The sequence below is a fragment of the Colius striatus genome, chromosome 3 (assembly GCF_028858725.1).
Source record: "Colius striatus isolate bColStr4 chromosome 3, bColStr4.1.hap1, whole genome shotgun sequence".
NCBI classification, from domain to species: domain Eukaryota; kingdom Metazoa; phylum Chordata; class Aves; order Coliiformes; family Coliidae; genus Colius; species Colius striatus.
This window is the reverse complement of record NC_084761.1, coordinates 98,536,214-98,553,006: the sequence shown is the minus strand read 5'-3', so window position 1 is coordinate 98,553,006 and position 16,793 is coordinate 98,536,214. Positions and strand designations below refer to the sequence as shown.

Here is a 16,793-nt window from a genome sequence, read left to right as displayed (position 1 = left end):
TGAAAATCCATGTGTGCATCACAGTGAGGTGCTGCCTGGCTGGAGGTGGTTAGTATTGAATATAAAACCTCTTTGTTTTGTTTTGCCATGTAGGAGATGGAGGTTTCAGACAGATACTAGAAAGCAGAAGGACACAGTAGGTTAGGTTTTGTCTTTGCCTACATTCTCTGTGTAGGATTGGTATACTTTATAGCATTTTATCCATGTTATTGGCATTTGCATGACTGCAAAGCATTTCATCAATAAAAATGTCCTGATGTCTATCAAGGCTTTCATTTTAATGCAACTGCAATTGAAGAGAAAGTGTTAAGACTTCTTAATGTGACACAAAGAATACTGCTGCTGTTTGATTTGTTCCTCCCCAGAGACTGTGCCAGTAGCTACAAACTTACATGCACTCAGATTTCCAGATATGGGAGGAAAGGTGAAAGGGAAGAGAGAAACAGAAGCTATAATACTAATTTATTCCTTCTCTTCTGAAAGTGTTTTGAAGTTTGTTTAGGGAGGAGGGGAAATGACAATGACAGTTGTACTGAAATTGCTCCTCCTTCCATTGTGGAACAGATTGACAAAGCCACGAAGGGTTTGTTTTTGTTTTGCCTTCCTCTTTTGTTTTTGTTTCATCTTCCACAAATGGCAATTTGACTCTGGCATTCAGAGTTGTCAGTAGGCTGTAAGATAAAGTAGCATGCCCAGCTTTGCTTGTGCAGTGAATTCAACTGTGAGGAAGCTTTTGACCTTCAGAGTGACAGTGGGAAGAATGACTGTTTTGACAAAAGATGCTTGAAGAGTGTTGCACTGACGTCACTTGCTGCTTTAAGCACTGAGCACCTGCTTCTTTGCCTGCAAAACCTTGGTTATGTCTGAGTGTAATGAGCCCCTAAATCATTGTAAGCATGTAAAATGTGATAGTGATGATCCTTCTGCCTCCTGGAGTAAATAAGTTGCAGAACACAGTGGAGTTCATGGGCTATAAGATTCAAAATAGCCAGAGGAGGCAGAACGTGTGATGTGGCTGGAGTTAGGTTTTATATATGAAAACAGTTTTGTGGCCCCAGTTAAATGTCATCTGTTGAACTCAAGTGCTTTTACAGGTCATCTCAGCAGATTGCTGCAGGGGGCAAGCTGGAAAAGAGGTTTTCCACTGAGGCTGCAGTGAGTCTCAACTGTTCTCTCCTTTTTTCTGTTCCTTTCATCTCTCTTCTTCCCTGGCCTTGTCAATCATCTACTGCTTCGAGTCAGTGATCACTACCACAGTTGCTCTCACTGGAACCTCTGGGGAAGGGAAGGTACTGTCAGCCTAAGGCAGATTGCTCCTATGTGGCAAAACCAGAATGCTCTTTGGAGAAGCCAGGGCAGCAAGACTGCTTGAAACAGAGGCTTGTCTGAGGGTGCAGTTTTGTAGTGTATTTAATGAGCTAGATTCTGCTACTGAAAAGGAAGAGGCTGACTTTGTCTTGTCCTGTATTGTTCCTGCTGCATCCTCTCTGCTAAACTCACCATATGGAAGGGGCAATTGGGTAAGCTATAATGAAGTGGCAGAGTTGGAAATGCAGGTGGTTTTGTTTCAGCTGTGTCAGAGTTCTCATGCCCATGAGGGGAAAAAAAGAAAAAGGAAGTGGCAACACATTTCTGGGCTGGGGGAGAGAGATTAGGGCTGTGCCTTCTTGCTGAGGAGGTGTCATCTGGAGTCCTGTGTCCAGTTCTGAGCTCTCTAGCTCAAGAGGGACAGAGAACTGCTGGAGAGAGGCCAGTGCAGGGCCACCAAGATCATCAGGGGACTGGAGCATCTTCCTGATGAGGAAAGGCTGCAGGAGAAGAGGAGACTGCAATGGGATCTCGTTTATATTTACAAATATCTCACTGGTGGGTGTGAGGAGGTTGGGGCAGCACTTTTTTCTGTTGTATCCAGTGGCAGACAAGGGGTGATGAGGCACAAGCTGGGCCACAAAAAGTTCCATTTAAACCCAAGGAGAAGGTCCTTTGGTGCTGAGGGGAGGGAGCCCTGGCCCAGGCTGCCCAGGGAGGGTGTGGAGGCTCCTTCTTGGAGGTTTCCAACCCCAGCTGGACACGTTCCTGTGCCCCCTGAGCCAGGGGAACCTGCTTTGGCAAGGGGTTGGAGTGGATAATCTCTAAAGGTCCTTTCCAACCCCAGCCATTCTGTGAGAATCTTACTGCTTCAAGTGGAGATGGAGAAGTCAGGGGCTCTGATTCAGGACAACATGTAAGAGATTGAGGAGGGAGGGTAGCAAGAACTGAGGCAAGAATTATTAGTGCTGTACAAATAACTGTTGAAGCCATTAATGATGTGTTTTGCACGTTTTGTAGAGAGACAGCTATCATTTTTTATCATGTTGATGTACTCAGAAGTGCATTTGTTATTTAGGTTTGCACAGCTTCAGCTTGGATTCTTGTTTTATATCATCTGAACTGAAATGTGCTTAATGACCACGTGTACACATCAATGTAATCAAGTCACCCTTAATCTTCTCTTTCATTATGCTAACCAGATGTAGATTCAGGAGGCTCTCATGATGAGATATGCTTCTCCAATCCTTTAGTTGTTTTCTCTGATACTCCTGTGACATTAATGAATATGGAGTTATGGTGTGTGACCTACTCTAGGTGGTCCTACTCTGGCAGGGGGATTGGACTGGATAAGCTTTAGATGTCCCTTCTAGCCCTTGAGATTCTGTGATTCTATCATCAGAACCTGTAAATATGATTTCAGTAGCAGTTTTAGTACAAGATTGGAAAGAATAGTCCCTGGTACTACTTATTCACTGCTCTTCTTTTATCAATATGAAAGATTTGCTTGCTCTTTTGGATACAGGATTGCACTGGTCTCCTCTTGGTGGTTTGTTTGTCGTGACCCAAAGTCCTCAATTCATAGAATCAAAGAGTCACAGAATGGTGAGATTCACCAGAGGCTGTGCTCCCATTCAGCTGAATCTCAACTGACCTGAGAGATGGGCAGAGAAGAACCTCCTGAAGTCCAGTAAGTGCAGAGTCCTGCACCTTGGCACAAGAATGGCTCTTGATGGGCCTGAGTGGCCATACACCCAGGCAGTGAGAATTTCCAGTTAATAGTTCTGCTGGGAGAATGCTCAATCATTTTTCATCCTTTTCAGTGCTTGATTGACTTTCTTAACACAAATGTTGGGTGGTACTTCATTTTTTGTTGCTACAACACCTCTTTAAAGCACTGATTCATCAGCCAGATGTTGTGACATACACTCTGTGTGTATGTGTGTTTATGCACGTTTATTTTAGCAATACATGTATAGATGCATTGAAGGAAATAGTTTGTCGGGCTCTGGTTTTGATGGTATTTGACAGCTTTTTGATCAATTTCCTTTTGGTTCCCTCAATCTCTTTTGTTTCTTCATTTACAAAGACAGCATACCCAGTCTTTATTATCATAGAATCACAGAATGGTAGGGGTTGGAAGGGACCTTTATTGTGCAGAAAAGCTTTTTCTTTAATCACTCCTGAGTTTTAATGCAGCTTGAAAACACATTTTGATTCCAAGTGAAGAAGTTGTTCAGCTGAAAATCAGGAAAGCTTATTTTTTTCCCTTCCATTGCATGAATCAAAATGAGATGCCAGTTCTGAAAACACAAAGTGTATCATGGTATGAGATGACAGCTCTAATTTGATAACTGCAATTACTATTGCCTTTGTTCACTAATATCATTGTAAATGGAAAACAAGATTTGGGAGGCAAAAAAGTATCTTTAACACAGCTCAGTTTAGATTCCAACTTGCTCAATGTTTCTTAAAACACATGTTTTTTTGCATCTTGAAGGCAATTCTGTACCCAAGCTAACTGTGTTTCATCTACTCAGTGTTTTCAAGTGTAAGGACAACAAATTAATTGAGTAAATGTACACTACATGGAATAAATTCATTGTAGGTATTGTCTGCTCTCAGTGGTTGGGAATAAGGAATCTAATCATAGAATCACAGAATCACAGCATGGTGGGGTTGGAAGGGACCTTTAGAGCTCATCCAGTGCAACCCCTCTGCAGAAGCAGCTCCCACCTAGATCAGGTCACACAGGAACATGTCCAGGTGGGTCTTGAAGAGCTCCAAGGAAGGAGCCTCCACACCCTCCCTGGGCAGCCTGGGCCAGGGCTCCCTCACTCGGTTTGTTCTTATGTTTAAGTGGAGCTTTTTGTATTCCAGCTTCATCCCATCACCCCTTGTCCTGTTGCTAGGTACAATAGAAAAAAAAGATATCCCAACCTCCTAACACCCACCAGTGAGATATTTGTAACTATTAATGAGATCCCCCCTCAGTCTCCTCTTCTCCAGGCTGAACAGCCCCAGGTCCCACAGCCTTTCCTCAGCAGGAAGATGCTCCAGTCCCCTCAGCATCTTGGTGTCCCTGCACTGGCCTCTCTCCAGCACTTCCCTGTCCCTCTGGAGCTGGGGAGCCCAGAACTGGACACAGGACTCCAGATGAGGCCTCAGCAGCTCTGGCAGAGCAGAGGGGCAGCACAACCTCCCTGGCCCTGCTGCCCACACTCTCCTCAATGCCCCCAGGCTGCCATTGGCTTCTTGCCCACGAGCCCACATTGCTGCTCATGGGCAGTTGATTCTCCCCCAGCACTGCCAGGTCCCTCTCCTGGAGCTGCTCTCCAGCAGGTCACCCCCAGCCTGTGCTGGTGCAGGGGGTTGTTCCTCCCCAGCTGCAGGACTCTGCCCTTGTCCTTGTTGAACCTCAGCAGGTTCCTCTGTGCCCAACTCTGCAGCCGGTCGAGATCCCGCTGAATGGCAGCTCAGCCTCTGGGGAATCAGCCAGTGCTCCCAGTTTGGTGCCAGCAGGGAACTTGCTGAGAGTCCCTCTGTGCCCTCACCCAGGTGGTTGATGAAGATGTTGACCAAGACTGGCCCCAGAACCCATCCCTGTGCAACTCCACTGGCCACAGGCCTCCAACTGGACTCTGTGCCATTGCTCAGCACCCTCTGGGCTCTGTCATTCAGCAGCTCTCCATCCACCTCACTGCCCACTCATCCCAGCCACACTGCCTGAGCTTTCTGATGAGGCTGTTGTGGGAGACAGTGTCCAAAGCCTTGCTGAAGTCAAGGCAGATGCCATCTGCTGCTCTCCCCTTATCCAGCCAGCTGGTTGTGCACTCACAGAAGGCATCAGGTTGGCCAATGTGTAAGCTCTGTTTGGGTCTCAGGCACTATCAGCCACTGAAAATAAACCTCTTTGGTTCTTGTAAACTACATTTAGAAGAGATGCTAAGGAGATGACAGTGAATGAAATCAGTCCTCTGTCCCATGCTTTTAAGTCATGATTCCATTTGTGATTAACATCACATAAGTACCAATCAGTCTGGTACATTCAGCCACAGTCTTGGTCGTGCCCTATAACAACAGAGCCCTGAGACTGTGTTATGTTAGAAATGAGCCATCCCTGACCTTGTTCCGTATTTCTTGTCTCCTGCTCCCTCTGTGCTGATGCTGCTGTTTTATTCTCTAGTTTTTTTCTTACACTTTGGTGTTTGTTACAAGTATTTTCTCATCCAGCTTTGCACAGGTGCTCACCAGTGTGCACAGGAGCCTCCTGAATGCCTCCTCTTGTCAAGAAGCTGTTCATGCCTCTATTTAAAGATGCAAACCATTTCTGTTCCTATAAACTTCCAAAAAAGAGAACTTTTTAAACTTTTCTTTCATGTTTGGTACCGCAAGTAGTTAAGAAGAAAGAGAAACCAAGTGGTGGGCTTGGACTAGATGCTCTTTCAAGGTCCCTTCCAGCCTTTAGGGTTTTGATATTGTGACTATTTATCTAATAAATGAGGGAGAGAGTTCAGCTTTAAAGAGGGTGCTGGGTGCTAGTAAAATCAGAGCCTCCCCATTTGAGTTGCTGTAACATGTTTGTGCCATCTGTACTACAGATGCTAAAGTATAAATTTGGCTTCCTCTAGGAGACATTAGGCTGGCCATGTGGTGGAGACAGCTGCTGAGATGGAAGGAAATCTTTGTAGAGCAATTGTGTTGTTATTTTTCTAGCTGCTGATGAGGTGGGACGAGGGGACATCCAAATTTGCAGCCAGCTTTGCTGTCTGATGTGGAATTATTTCTGTCCGTGTCATTATCCTCTCACTACAGTGTTCTAAAGCAATTGGAAAACAGCTAATTGGAAGTATTAAATTAAAAATGATTCAGAAAGGTCATCTTGTGGTTGAGTAACTCCCATCAGATGATGTCATACAGGCTGTAGAAAGCCTCAGGATAAAGCTGATGCAACGTAAACTCGATTTTTCCCTGTGTGTAATGGTTATCCGATGCAATTACACTCCTGGAAGTCATACAGAGTGGAGCTTGTTTGAGATGGCTGAAAACTAATGACCCTAAATGAAATGAATGTGGATTCTGGTTTGGAAAGCATAATCTTTACCACAAAGAGATTTCTCTCTTTTTTTTTTGCTGCTTATCAAAGTATTGAAAGTCATTTGTATTGCAGCTGTCAAAGGTGTGTGCAGTCATTCATCACTTATCAGTTACTGGCTTACAGTTGGTTTTATTCTCATGGTATAAACCATTTTCCTTTGTTTTCATAAGCAATGAGCTGCAACAAGAAATGCCAACTACTTCAAAGAATGAAGAAAAATGACAGAAAGCAGCATTTATTCCCACTAGTAGACAGTGCTACCAGTACAATTGTGATGGCAAAGTTTTATTGTTGCTTCTATCTTGAAACCCTAAAGAAAACAAATCCTCTGTAGCCTTTGCTGTAATCAAAACTTATGGAAAGCTGGAGACTGAGAAGGGCATCAGTGAGGATTCTGGGGTTTGAAAGGAAATGGGGATCTGGGTAGAAGCCCTGTGGACATTCCCTGATGTGTACAGATGGCGAGGGGAGGTGCTGACTTGTGAGTGGAAGCGGGTAGGGATGCAAGCAAAAAGGAGTGTAAGGATGAGAGATTATTTTACAGATGTCAGTATCATTTGCATTCTGAGACTGAGAAGAAACCTGCATTTGAGCCATGGTAAGCAAGCTGAGTTTAATCCATGAGGGAAGATGCTTCAGCAGAGGATTTAAATGATGAGATTACATCGTTTTCACTCTGCTTGGCACGTGTTTGAGTTTCAAAGGCTGTATCGGGTGGCAGAGCAGCTTAAAGAGGGATTGCCTGACAAGCTTTTATTACTGTGTTATTCTTATTTTTAACAGATACTCAGGGCAGTGAATTCTCTCCCTGTCTTCCACTGCTGATGTATTCAACACAAGGCCAAAGATTTTCCGAGCAGACACTTCTCCAGCAATCGGAAATGGATTTTGTTCCCTTAAGGTAGGATGAAATTACCTGGTGTCATGACAAAATGGAAACCTTTCTTCCTGAGGGGCCATGAGTTGTCCTACACTTGGTAAATAATTACAGTTTGTGGTCAAAGAAATAAGGCAAAAGGTGTTTGGTTTAATCATTGTTCAGTATCGAGAGTAGGCATTGTCAGAGCTTTACTCATCTTCTTATTTTGCCTTTAAAAGACTTTGAACAAGGGAAAACTAGAACAAGCCTCTTCTGAACTTGCCCTAATGTACCTCAAGAAAATGAGGACTCAACCCTCTCAGGCCTCTTTTTAGCTTTCTTAGCCTGGACACGTTCCTGTGTGACCTGATCTAGGTGGGACCTGCTCCTGCAAGGGGGTTGGACTGGATGATCTCTGAAGGTCCATTCCAACCCCCACCCCTCTGTCATTCTATGAAATAATCTTTGAGGAGAAAAGTCAGATACAACTTGTCTTTGCATTAGTAAATACAGGCATGCATAAACATGAGAGAGTGCTGTGGTTGGTATATACTGCAGTAATCTATGTGTAATTTAAATGACATGTTTCATGTATAAACTAGGAACACATAAAGAAATAACTACCCAAAGCTTCATGTTGAGGTGTGACAAATGATTCCTTTTGAGCAAAGGTGGCAGGAAATCCTCTGCCCATTACTAAAAAGAGGAAAAAGATAAAGTGCATTTCCTGGGGGGAAAACTGGTGAGATGTTGAGTCCAAAGAATTGTGGTCAATGGAGTTAAATACAGTTGCAATCTGGTCATGAGTGGTGACCCCCAGGGCTCAGTGCTGGGGCTACTCCTGCTTAACATCTTTATGAATGAGCTGCATGAGGGGATAGAGTGCACCCTGAGCAAGTTTGCAGATGACACCAAGCAGGGTGGAAGTGTGGATCTACTTGAGGGAAGGGAAGCTCTACAGAGAGATCTAGATAAGCTGGATGGCTGGGCCAAGGTCAATGCCAGGAGTTTCAAGAACGCCAAGTGCTGGGTCCTGCACTTGGGCCACAACAACCCCCAGCAGTGCTACAGGCTTGGGGAGGAGTGGGTGGAAAGCTGCCAGGCACAGAGAGGCCTGGCAGTGTTGGTTGGCAGCAGCTGAACATGAGCCAGCAACGTGCCCAGGTGGGCAAGAAGGCCAAGGGTATCTGGGCCTGGATCAGGAGCAGTGTTGTCAGCAGGAGCAGGGAGCTGATCATTGCCCTGTGCTCGGCTTTGGGGAGGCTGCACCTTGAATCCTGTGTCCAGTTTTGGGTCCCTCTCTACAAGAAGGACGTTGAGGTGCTGGAGAGGATCCAGAGGTGGGTACCAAGCTAGAAAAGGATTTGGAGCAGGTCTCAGCTGAGGAAGGGCTGAGGGATCTGGGGCTGTTGAGCCTGGAGAAAAGAAGGCTCAGGGGAGAGCTTCTCACTCTGCAACTACCTGAGAGGAAGCTGCAGCCAGGTGAGGGTTGGTCTGTTCTCCCCAGTGACAAGCAATAGAACAAGGGGAAACGGCCTCAGGTTGCTCCAGGGGAGGTTCAGGCTGGATGTGAGGAGGAATTTCCTTGCTGCCAGGGCTGTCAGGCATTGGAAGGGGCTGCCCAGGGAGCTGCTGGAGTCACCATCCCTGGAGGGGTTTCAGAGCTGGGTGGGTGTTGCACTGAGGGCAATGGGCTGGTGGGTGATGGGGCTGGGACAGAGGCTGCACTCCATGAGCTAAAAGGTCTCTTCCAGCTGAAACCATCCTATAAGCACACATATTTCCCTTGTACTGTTTTTGGGGTGGGATACAAGACAGATTTGTTTCCTGAGGTGATGATACTCTGAGACTTCACTCCATAGATCAGCACTTAGTTCCACTAGAGCCTTGCATGGAGTAATAGTGGTTGGGGTCTGATGTTCATTGTCCTAGAAAATAACTATTAATTCCAAATCCATAATAAAAATATTAGCAGTGTATAGGGATTTGCTGTTTGTGTTCACCACGTGGTTTATTTTATATCCTTTAAAGAAAGAATTGGTATCATGGCACTGAAGTAGGTGATTTATGTAAATCCCTCCCCCATTTATATATGTGTGTAAGCCACTCCTATATTCCACTTACCTTATAATCCTCCTGTTAGTAAAAAACACTTCAGTCCTAAATAGGTTGAAAAATATTGACATGCTAAGTAGGAACTAGTATTCTTTCCAAACCTTTGTTTTAGGGGACAGTAAGGTTTTTAGGTGTTTGGACTTCACAGTTCTTCACCTGTTTAGGGGATGTAGCCATGTGCATGGTGTTAAACTGTAGGTGTTTAGTTCCAAGTTGTGCTCTTGCCTCATGTTAAAGCAGAGAACGTGGATGTTGAAGTCAAAAATATGATCAGAAATTCATTTACTTTTCTTGCCTCTTACAGAGGAGTCCCTGATGTTTCTGGTGAGTCTGAGGAGTGTTCAAAGCCTTCGTGCACCCGTGAAACTGCTTCCCTGACAGACCCAGAGCTACCCTCTGGTGCACCCAGTGGCTGCTTGACTTTGTCCCAGCATCCTCTTCCCTTCAGACCCCTGGATGCCAGTTGTAGTGGTTGTTTGTCTCAACAAACCTCTTTTCCTCTTGTGAGCAAAGAGACAAATGAAGACTGTAACAATGGTACTAATGAGGAGGCACTGGTTCCCCAAACAAGTGTCCATTTAGCAAACTCCACTTCAAAGGTGATGCTCAGCAAGGCTAATAATGTGAACCAAAGGGAAGCTCCTCTGGCAAAGCAGACCTCTGGAAAAGATGAACGTTTACCCCATGACACCAATGTTCCAGCTACTGTTTTGGAGCTTTCAGAGAAAGAAAAAGGGTTATGGAGGCACGATGAGTTCTCATCTTCAGAGAACTCCTCCTGTAAAACAGCACTGACTAAGAATTCCCAAAAAAGTGAAAGGGAGATGCAGAAGGAAAAGACAAAAGTGGCTGAGAGTGACTCAGGGTGTCTGAGGCAGCTGGAGAAGCTGCAAAAAGAAAAGAAGGTTCGTGAGCTTCATTTGTCTAATAATTCCTCTGATGATTTGAAGAAAGACAATTGTGAACATTCAGGTGCTCAAGGTGGCTTTTCTGCAACTTCTGAAATGGGTGAAGGAATATTGAAGGAAGGTGGAGTGGATTTAAATGGCTTGGAAAGCTTGAAGTTGATGGCTGTTACTGAGGGATTCCAGGGAGCTTTTCAAGATCAGCAGCAGAAACAACAACCTCCTGCAGTGAGATTTGAGAAGAAGGAGATTATCCCTCCTGTGACAAGCACCAGTGACTGTGCATCTAAACTTGTGACTGACGAGGGTGCCCCAGTGGAAGTGGAACCTGGAGGAAGCAGGAGTGAATTAACCATTGCAGATGTTTCCATAGAGAGGGGACATAAGGTGACAGGCATTTCCCCTTCCTTTAATCTTGTAGGTGATGGCTCATTCTCTGTACACTTAGCCCATCCAAGCTATCAGTCTACTCCAGGGATACTTCTAAAGGAGAAAGGGAAGGCAGAAGGACTTGGTGTCTGTAAGATCAAATCAGATATTCAGGCTTCTCCTTCATGCTTAAGTGAAGGAACTTCAGGGAACAGGTCTGCCAGTACACCTGGATCTGATGAGAAGCAACATTCACTCCAGTGCCCTCAGAAAGAAAACAACAAACAGTTTGAGTCCTTAAAATGGAAATATCCTCACACTGGAAGAATCCAGTCTCTCCCATCCCTTAGTTTCATGGAGAAAGTGGAGGCTTGGGATGTGAGCCAGCCAGAGGAGATATCTCATACAGTAGCTTCATGTGACCCAGACAGAGTTTCTCCTAAAGGAAAAGCTTACAGTGCAATTGCCTGTTCTTCAAACAACATTTTGTCACTAGAAAAATGCAGTAGAGACCCCAAAGATCATGCTGCTGCTTCCTCTAGAAAGACAGATTCCCTAGGAAGTTTGTGTTCTCATAATACAGACTTACTCCTTGTCCACCCTCTGATTAGATCTCAGTCTGACAATGCGGTAAATGTTTCCAGTAGGAGCAGGTCCTTGGTTGAAGTTATTCTGCCAGCAAACTTGACAGAGGCAGTGCAGTCTCTAGAAGGAAAAAGGAATGTTTTAGGAGTGGCTGACAATAGTTTAGGAGGCTCCATGATACAAGAGTTAACACCTGAGATTGTTTCTAAATCTCCAGAAAGTCACAGCAGAGGAGAAAATTCAGAACCAAAGGGTTTTGTTTCCAGTGAAGGAGTTTCTCAGCTCCTTAGACTGGATGGAAACTCTCCAAATGATGACCAGAAGAATTGTGACCCTCTTGAAAATCAGTCTCACCACTTAAATACTCCTCTTGGCCACATCAGGATGGACACTTTTGCTGATATTTCCCCAGATAGTTTGACTCTTCTTGTTAGTTCTGGGAAGAGCAGCCAGGAGAGCTTGAGCAGACACTTCACCAGTGCAAGAGATGAGAAGTTCATCCCTGTTGGAGCAACTCCTTTGGAAACTCCAGAAAAAGAAGAGCTTAATATTGAAGAGAGGATCCCAGTAAGTTGGCTTCTAACCAATCTGTAATTCTCCTTTCCCTTTTGGTGATGAAGAGAGCAGAGTGCACTGGGCTGTCACAGCGGGAGGTATCACAGGAATGGGACACTAGCATGCTTGTACTTAGTTTCTAACATCCACTCATGCTGGGAACCCATCATGTCACAGTTCATCTCCTAGAAATGCTACAAATACGTGTTTGATGTGAGCCCAACAAAATATTAAGGACCCTGTGTAACTGATTCTCATTTAAACTCTGGTCTCAGGGTTGTATTTGTGTTCAGTTTCTTTTAGGAGATCTGGTAGGGTCTAGGCCACTCCAGACTAAATGAAATGATTTTGTGCTGCTCTGTGCTACTGCTGAATCTCATCCATGATATTAGTTCAGCTTATGGAAAATACAGAGATGGAAAAAGTAACTTTTAGACCTTCTCTGGAGGTTTTCAAACCCCTCCTGAACACATTCCTGTGTGACCTGATCTAGGCAGACATGCTTAAGAAGGGGTTTGGACTGGATGATCTCTAGAGGCCCCTTCCAACCCCTACTACTCTGTGATTTAACATGAGCAAAGAAAGGATTGGATATGGGAAAGACTTTTTGGGGTTTTTTTCCAGGTATAGATGATAGCATCATGGTAACAGATTGGTCCCATGTTCTGGGGTGTGTTCAGAAGTATGTGGGCAGCTGGTTGAGGGAAGTTTCCCTCTACTCTGCCCTAGTGAGGCCGCATCTAGATTCCTGCATCCAGTTCTGGGCTCTTCCATTCAAGAGTGATGGAGAACTTCTGCAGAGGCCAGTGCAGGGACACCAAGATGCTGAGGGGACTGGAGCATCTTCCTGATGAGGAAAGGCTGTGGGAACAGGGGCTGTTTAGTCTGGAGAAGAGAAGGCTGAGGGAGGATCTCACTAACCCAAGTACCTAAAGGGTGAGTGTCAGGAGGATGGGGTGACACTGTTTTCTGTGGTGGCCAGTGCCAGGACAAGGGGTAACAGGCACAAGCTGGAACACAAAAAGTGCCACTGGAATGTGAGGAGAAAGTCCTTTGGTGCTGAGGTGAGGGAGCCCTGGCCCAGGCTGCCCAGGGAGGGTGTAGAGGCTCCTTCCCTGGATGCTTTCAGAACCCACCTGGACACGTTCCTGTGCCCCCTGATCGAGGGGAAGCTGCTTTAGCAGGGGCTGGGGCTGGAGCAGCTCTGCAGGGCCCTTCCAACCTCAACCATTCAGGAATTTGGTGAACAGAATGCAATAGAAATGTAAAGATGAGTGGCTGCTGATGGTGGAACATAAAAGGGCACAAAACCATGACATAGTGATAAAACATGAAATGGGTTTGATAAGACTCGTAAATAACTTGGTTTTAGCTCTTTTAGCAGAGCATTGATGAGCCATTTCTGATCTTCTAGATTCTTTCAAAAAATCAGGTTATAATTATCCAAACATGAGGTTGAGACTCAACTGCTGACTAAGGAGATGCTAGGCTGCAGCAGAGATGAACTTCACACACCCACGGATCTGCAATAATAGCAAAAGCAACACAATTCCTTGGCAAATCAAAGAGCTTTTTCCCCCCCTATAAATACTCATTCTGCTTGTTCACTTTGTACCAGTATCCAAGGCTTAAATCCTTGACTCTGAGTATTGGTCCTGAAGCCTGTACATAGAATCATAGAATGGGAGGGGTTGGAAGGGACCTTTAGAGCTCATCCAGTCCAACCCCCCTGCAGAAGCAGGTTCACCTAGATCAGATCACACAGGAACGTGTCCAGGTGGGTCTTGAAGAGCTCCAAGGAAGGAGCTTCAACACCCTCCCTGGGCAGCCTGGGCCAGGGCTCCCTCACCCCAACACTGAAAGAGTTTTTCCTTCTGTTTCAATGGAATTGTTTGTGTTCCAGCTTCATCCCATCACCCCTTGTTCTGGCACTGGACACAACACAAAACAAGTGCTGCCCCAACCTCCTGACACGCACCCTTTAGATATTTATAAATGTTAATAAGATCCCCCCATCAGTCTCCTCCAGACTGAACAGCCCCAGGTCCCACAGCCTTTCCTCATATGAAAGATGTTCCAGTCCCCTGATCATCTTGGTGTCCCTGCACTGGCCTCTCTCCAGCACTTCCCTGTCCCTCTGGAGCTGGGCAGCCCAGAACTGGACACAGGACTCCAGATGAGGCCTCAGCAGCTCTGGCAGAGCAGAGGGGCAGCACAACCTCCCTGGCCCTGCTGCCCACACTCTCCTCAATGCCCCCAGGCTGCCATTGGCTTCTTGCCCACGAGCCCACGTTGCTGCTCATGGGCAGTTGATTCTCCCCCAGCACTGCCAGGTCCCTCTCCTGGAGCTGCTCTCCAGCAGGTCACCCCCAGCCTGTGCTGCTGCAGGGGTTGTTCCTCCCCAGCTGCAGGACTCTGCCCTTGTCCTTGTTGAACCTCATGAGGTTCCTCTGTGCCCAACTCTCACTACTTTTCCTCCTTTCTATCTTGTTTGGCTAATGAACATTTCTTTCCCCTCTTCCCCATTTTAGGATGGTTGGTGAGGGCCAGGGGCAGGTTGTGGCAGCCATGTGTTAACTGCACTAATAGCTGTTGAGTGGTAGAGAAAATTAAATGCAGATTTATGTTAATGACAAACATGTAATTATCTTCTGAGTAAGTGGCTGTTCCTCACACAAGATGACTCCTGTAATCATTAGGTCTTTGGAGCTGTGGTTTAGAAGCACTCTTCTCAGTTGTCTTTGCAAATATGTGTTAAAACAAATATCAACATTGTAGGGAGGATCTTTGGAGTGGAATTCATGAGATGTAAAGGTTGTCAGCTCCTTCCTGGTTTTTTTCAATGACTATAATTAGGTATGTTCTGCAGCCCTAGTTCTGCTCTCAGACAAGCTGAAGGAGATTAGGTCACACACACCCCTATTATATGTAGGCTTATAATAAAATGACAGGAATCAGGGCATCTATAAGGTAATTTGCTTCACTTTGTGGCTAGGTTAGAATATAGTACAGGTGAATTGAAATTAAGTTGCTACAGGTGATTAAATCAAGGCAAATGTGTTTATTGTTGGTTTTTTTTCTGCACATAAAACCTCCACATCAATGGAGATGCTCTGTTAAAACAGAAGCAGCTCTTTCTCAGGAGATCCTACATGGCCCTTGGTAGGCTCTTACCTCCACGAGCTTCCTTCAGCTGTGTGTGTCTGAGCTGACAGTCTCCTGGATATGCACAGAGTCAGGCACATCCTCATCATGTTATTCTCTAGTATATGGCAGCTTTAGGCTTTGAATGTGGTTTTTGTTTGGCTTTCCTGAACTAACTGCCATGTTTAATGTCAGTGAAGTTATGCTGGGATGGCAATTCCTATATATCTATGGTATAGAAGTGCAGACAATGTGTGTATTTGCTGTGTGCTGAAGAGGGAAGGAGACATGCATTTTATACTAGCCTGATTAAGAAGGGATTTATTGTTTTAGCTGTGCTAGTAAAACAAAGCCTTGGTTGTGTATAGAGTGTATATTGAGTATCCTACATTTTATGGACTTAAACCTGTGCAGTAGGTTGTATCCAGTAATGGTTTCATAGCCAGGGAGTTCTTGAAATACTACTGCAATTTACCCACTGCATGCCAGGCCACTGACTAGATGGGCAATTATGTACTAGACTACCTATGTTTCATCATAAAGCTATCAACAGCAGCAAGTGCTTCTGCTGGAAGTGCTTCAGCAACAGCAGAAAAGCTGTTTCATGATGGTTTTTAACCAGCTCTGATGAAAGGGTTGCCAACTATTTGCCTTGAAGACTAATCCATGATTAACTTGTTTTTCCTGCTGCTTACCTTGAATTTCAAAGTCTCATGTTTTCTGTACAGCAATAATTTGGGGAGGAAAGAGGTTTTTAAGCCAAACCTTTCTGCTCTCCCTCCAGCTGGCAAATACCACGTTAAACAGATGAGGCTGAAGTTTAATCTTCCCCTTCTTGCTCATGCACTGTACAGAGCACAGCTTTGGGCAAAAAGACTAAAAGCAATCACAAGCTATGTGGCCTGGTCTTTGCTGACCTTTTCCATTGCTTATGGATCCTATGGGAAAGGCTGGGTAGTGGTTTGGTTGTAACAAGCTTAAGTTGTAATAGGTTGTTGCCATCATGGGATGAAGGAAGAGTCAGGAGAGCCCCAGGCAAAAACTCTTGGTGAGCACAAACACAAGTTATTGCCACCAGAACAGTTCTTGCAACTTGTTTCTGACTTGCTGCCAAACGTGAGTGAATGAGGAGTGGATTGCAGGGTGTGCCAGTTGTTGTGCTGGGCTGCACGTGCTGTGTGAGGGGCAGAGTCACACTGGGTTACTTATCTCTTCTCTTGACAGATATATCTTCGCAACCTTGGCATTGAACAGTCACCTGGAACTATTCTGACACCGTTTGTACCCCGAGGACCCATCAGGGAAGTTGAGTTTTCCCCTTCAGAGCTCAGAACACTGAAGGACTCCACTGACACGCTGGCCAGGACCCTTCCACAGCGCCAGGGTATGGGGAAGGAGGACCTTGGGCAAGCTCCACAGAGCACCTGGGAAGTTGCTCTGGGCCTGGTAGTAGTCAAGTGTGTTTCTTCTTGCATGATGCTCTGTTTCATTCATACCAGTTGATCTTCTTTTCCACCTCAAATGGGAGATATTTGGCATTGGAAAAGGAAGCATGAATACCTTTGAAAACATGCCTCTCTCTAAGGGAGGCCATGTGCTGTCTTCTAGCCAGTGCAGTGGCATTTCATCTCTTTTTTTGGTCTCTATTTCTCTTGTATGTAAGAAGGAAACAGAGTTTATCTGAAGATTAAAGCCATGTTAGCAGACTTTTTCTTCCTGTGGGAGAAATAAATCTTGATTGATTTTTCTTTGAGTTTCCTTCTCTGGAGACATCCAAACCAGGCTGGGGAATGAAATGTTAATAGAGGACAGGGGAAAGGGAGCTGGGGATGCTGGTGGGCAGCAGGATGAGCAT

General features: G+C 45.3%; 1 protein-coding gene across 3 annotated transcripts in view; it reads left to right on the top strand.

The window, feature by feature from the left end:
- ALMS1 (ALMS1 centrosome and basal body associated protein) overlaps positions 1–16,793 on the top strand; it is a 92,172-nt gene that overhangs the window by 24,055 nt on the left and 51,324 nt on the right. For all 3 annotated transcript variants that reach the window (XM_061993358.1, XM_061993357.1, XM_061993354.1), the window contains exons 4-6: positions 7,190–7,307; positions 9,685–11,806; positions 16,163–16,322. In XM_061993358.1, coding sequence (XP_061849342.1) covers positions 7,190–7,307; positions 9,685–11,806; positions 16,163–16,322 — 2,400 coding nt within the window. The remainder of the gene's footprint in view (positions 1–7,189; positions 7,308–9,684; positions 11,807–16,162; positions 16,323–16,793) is intronic.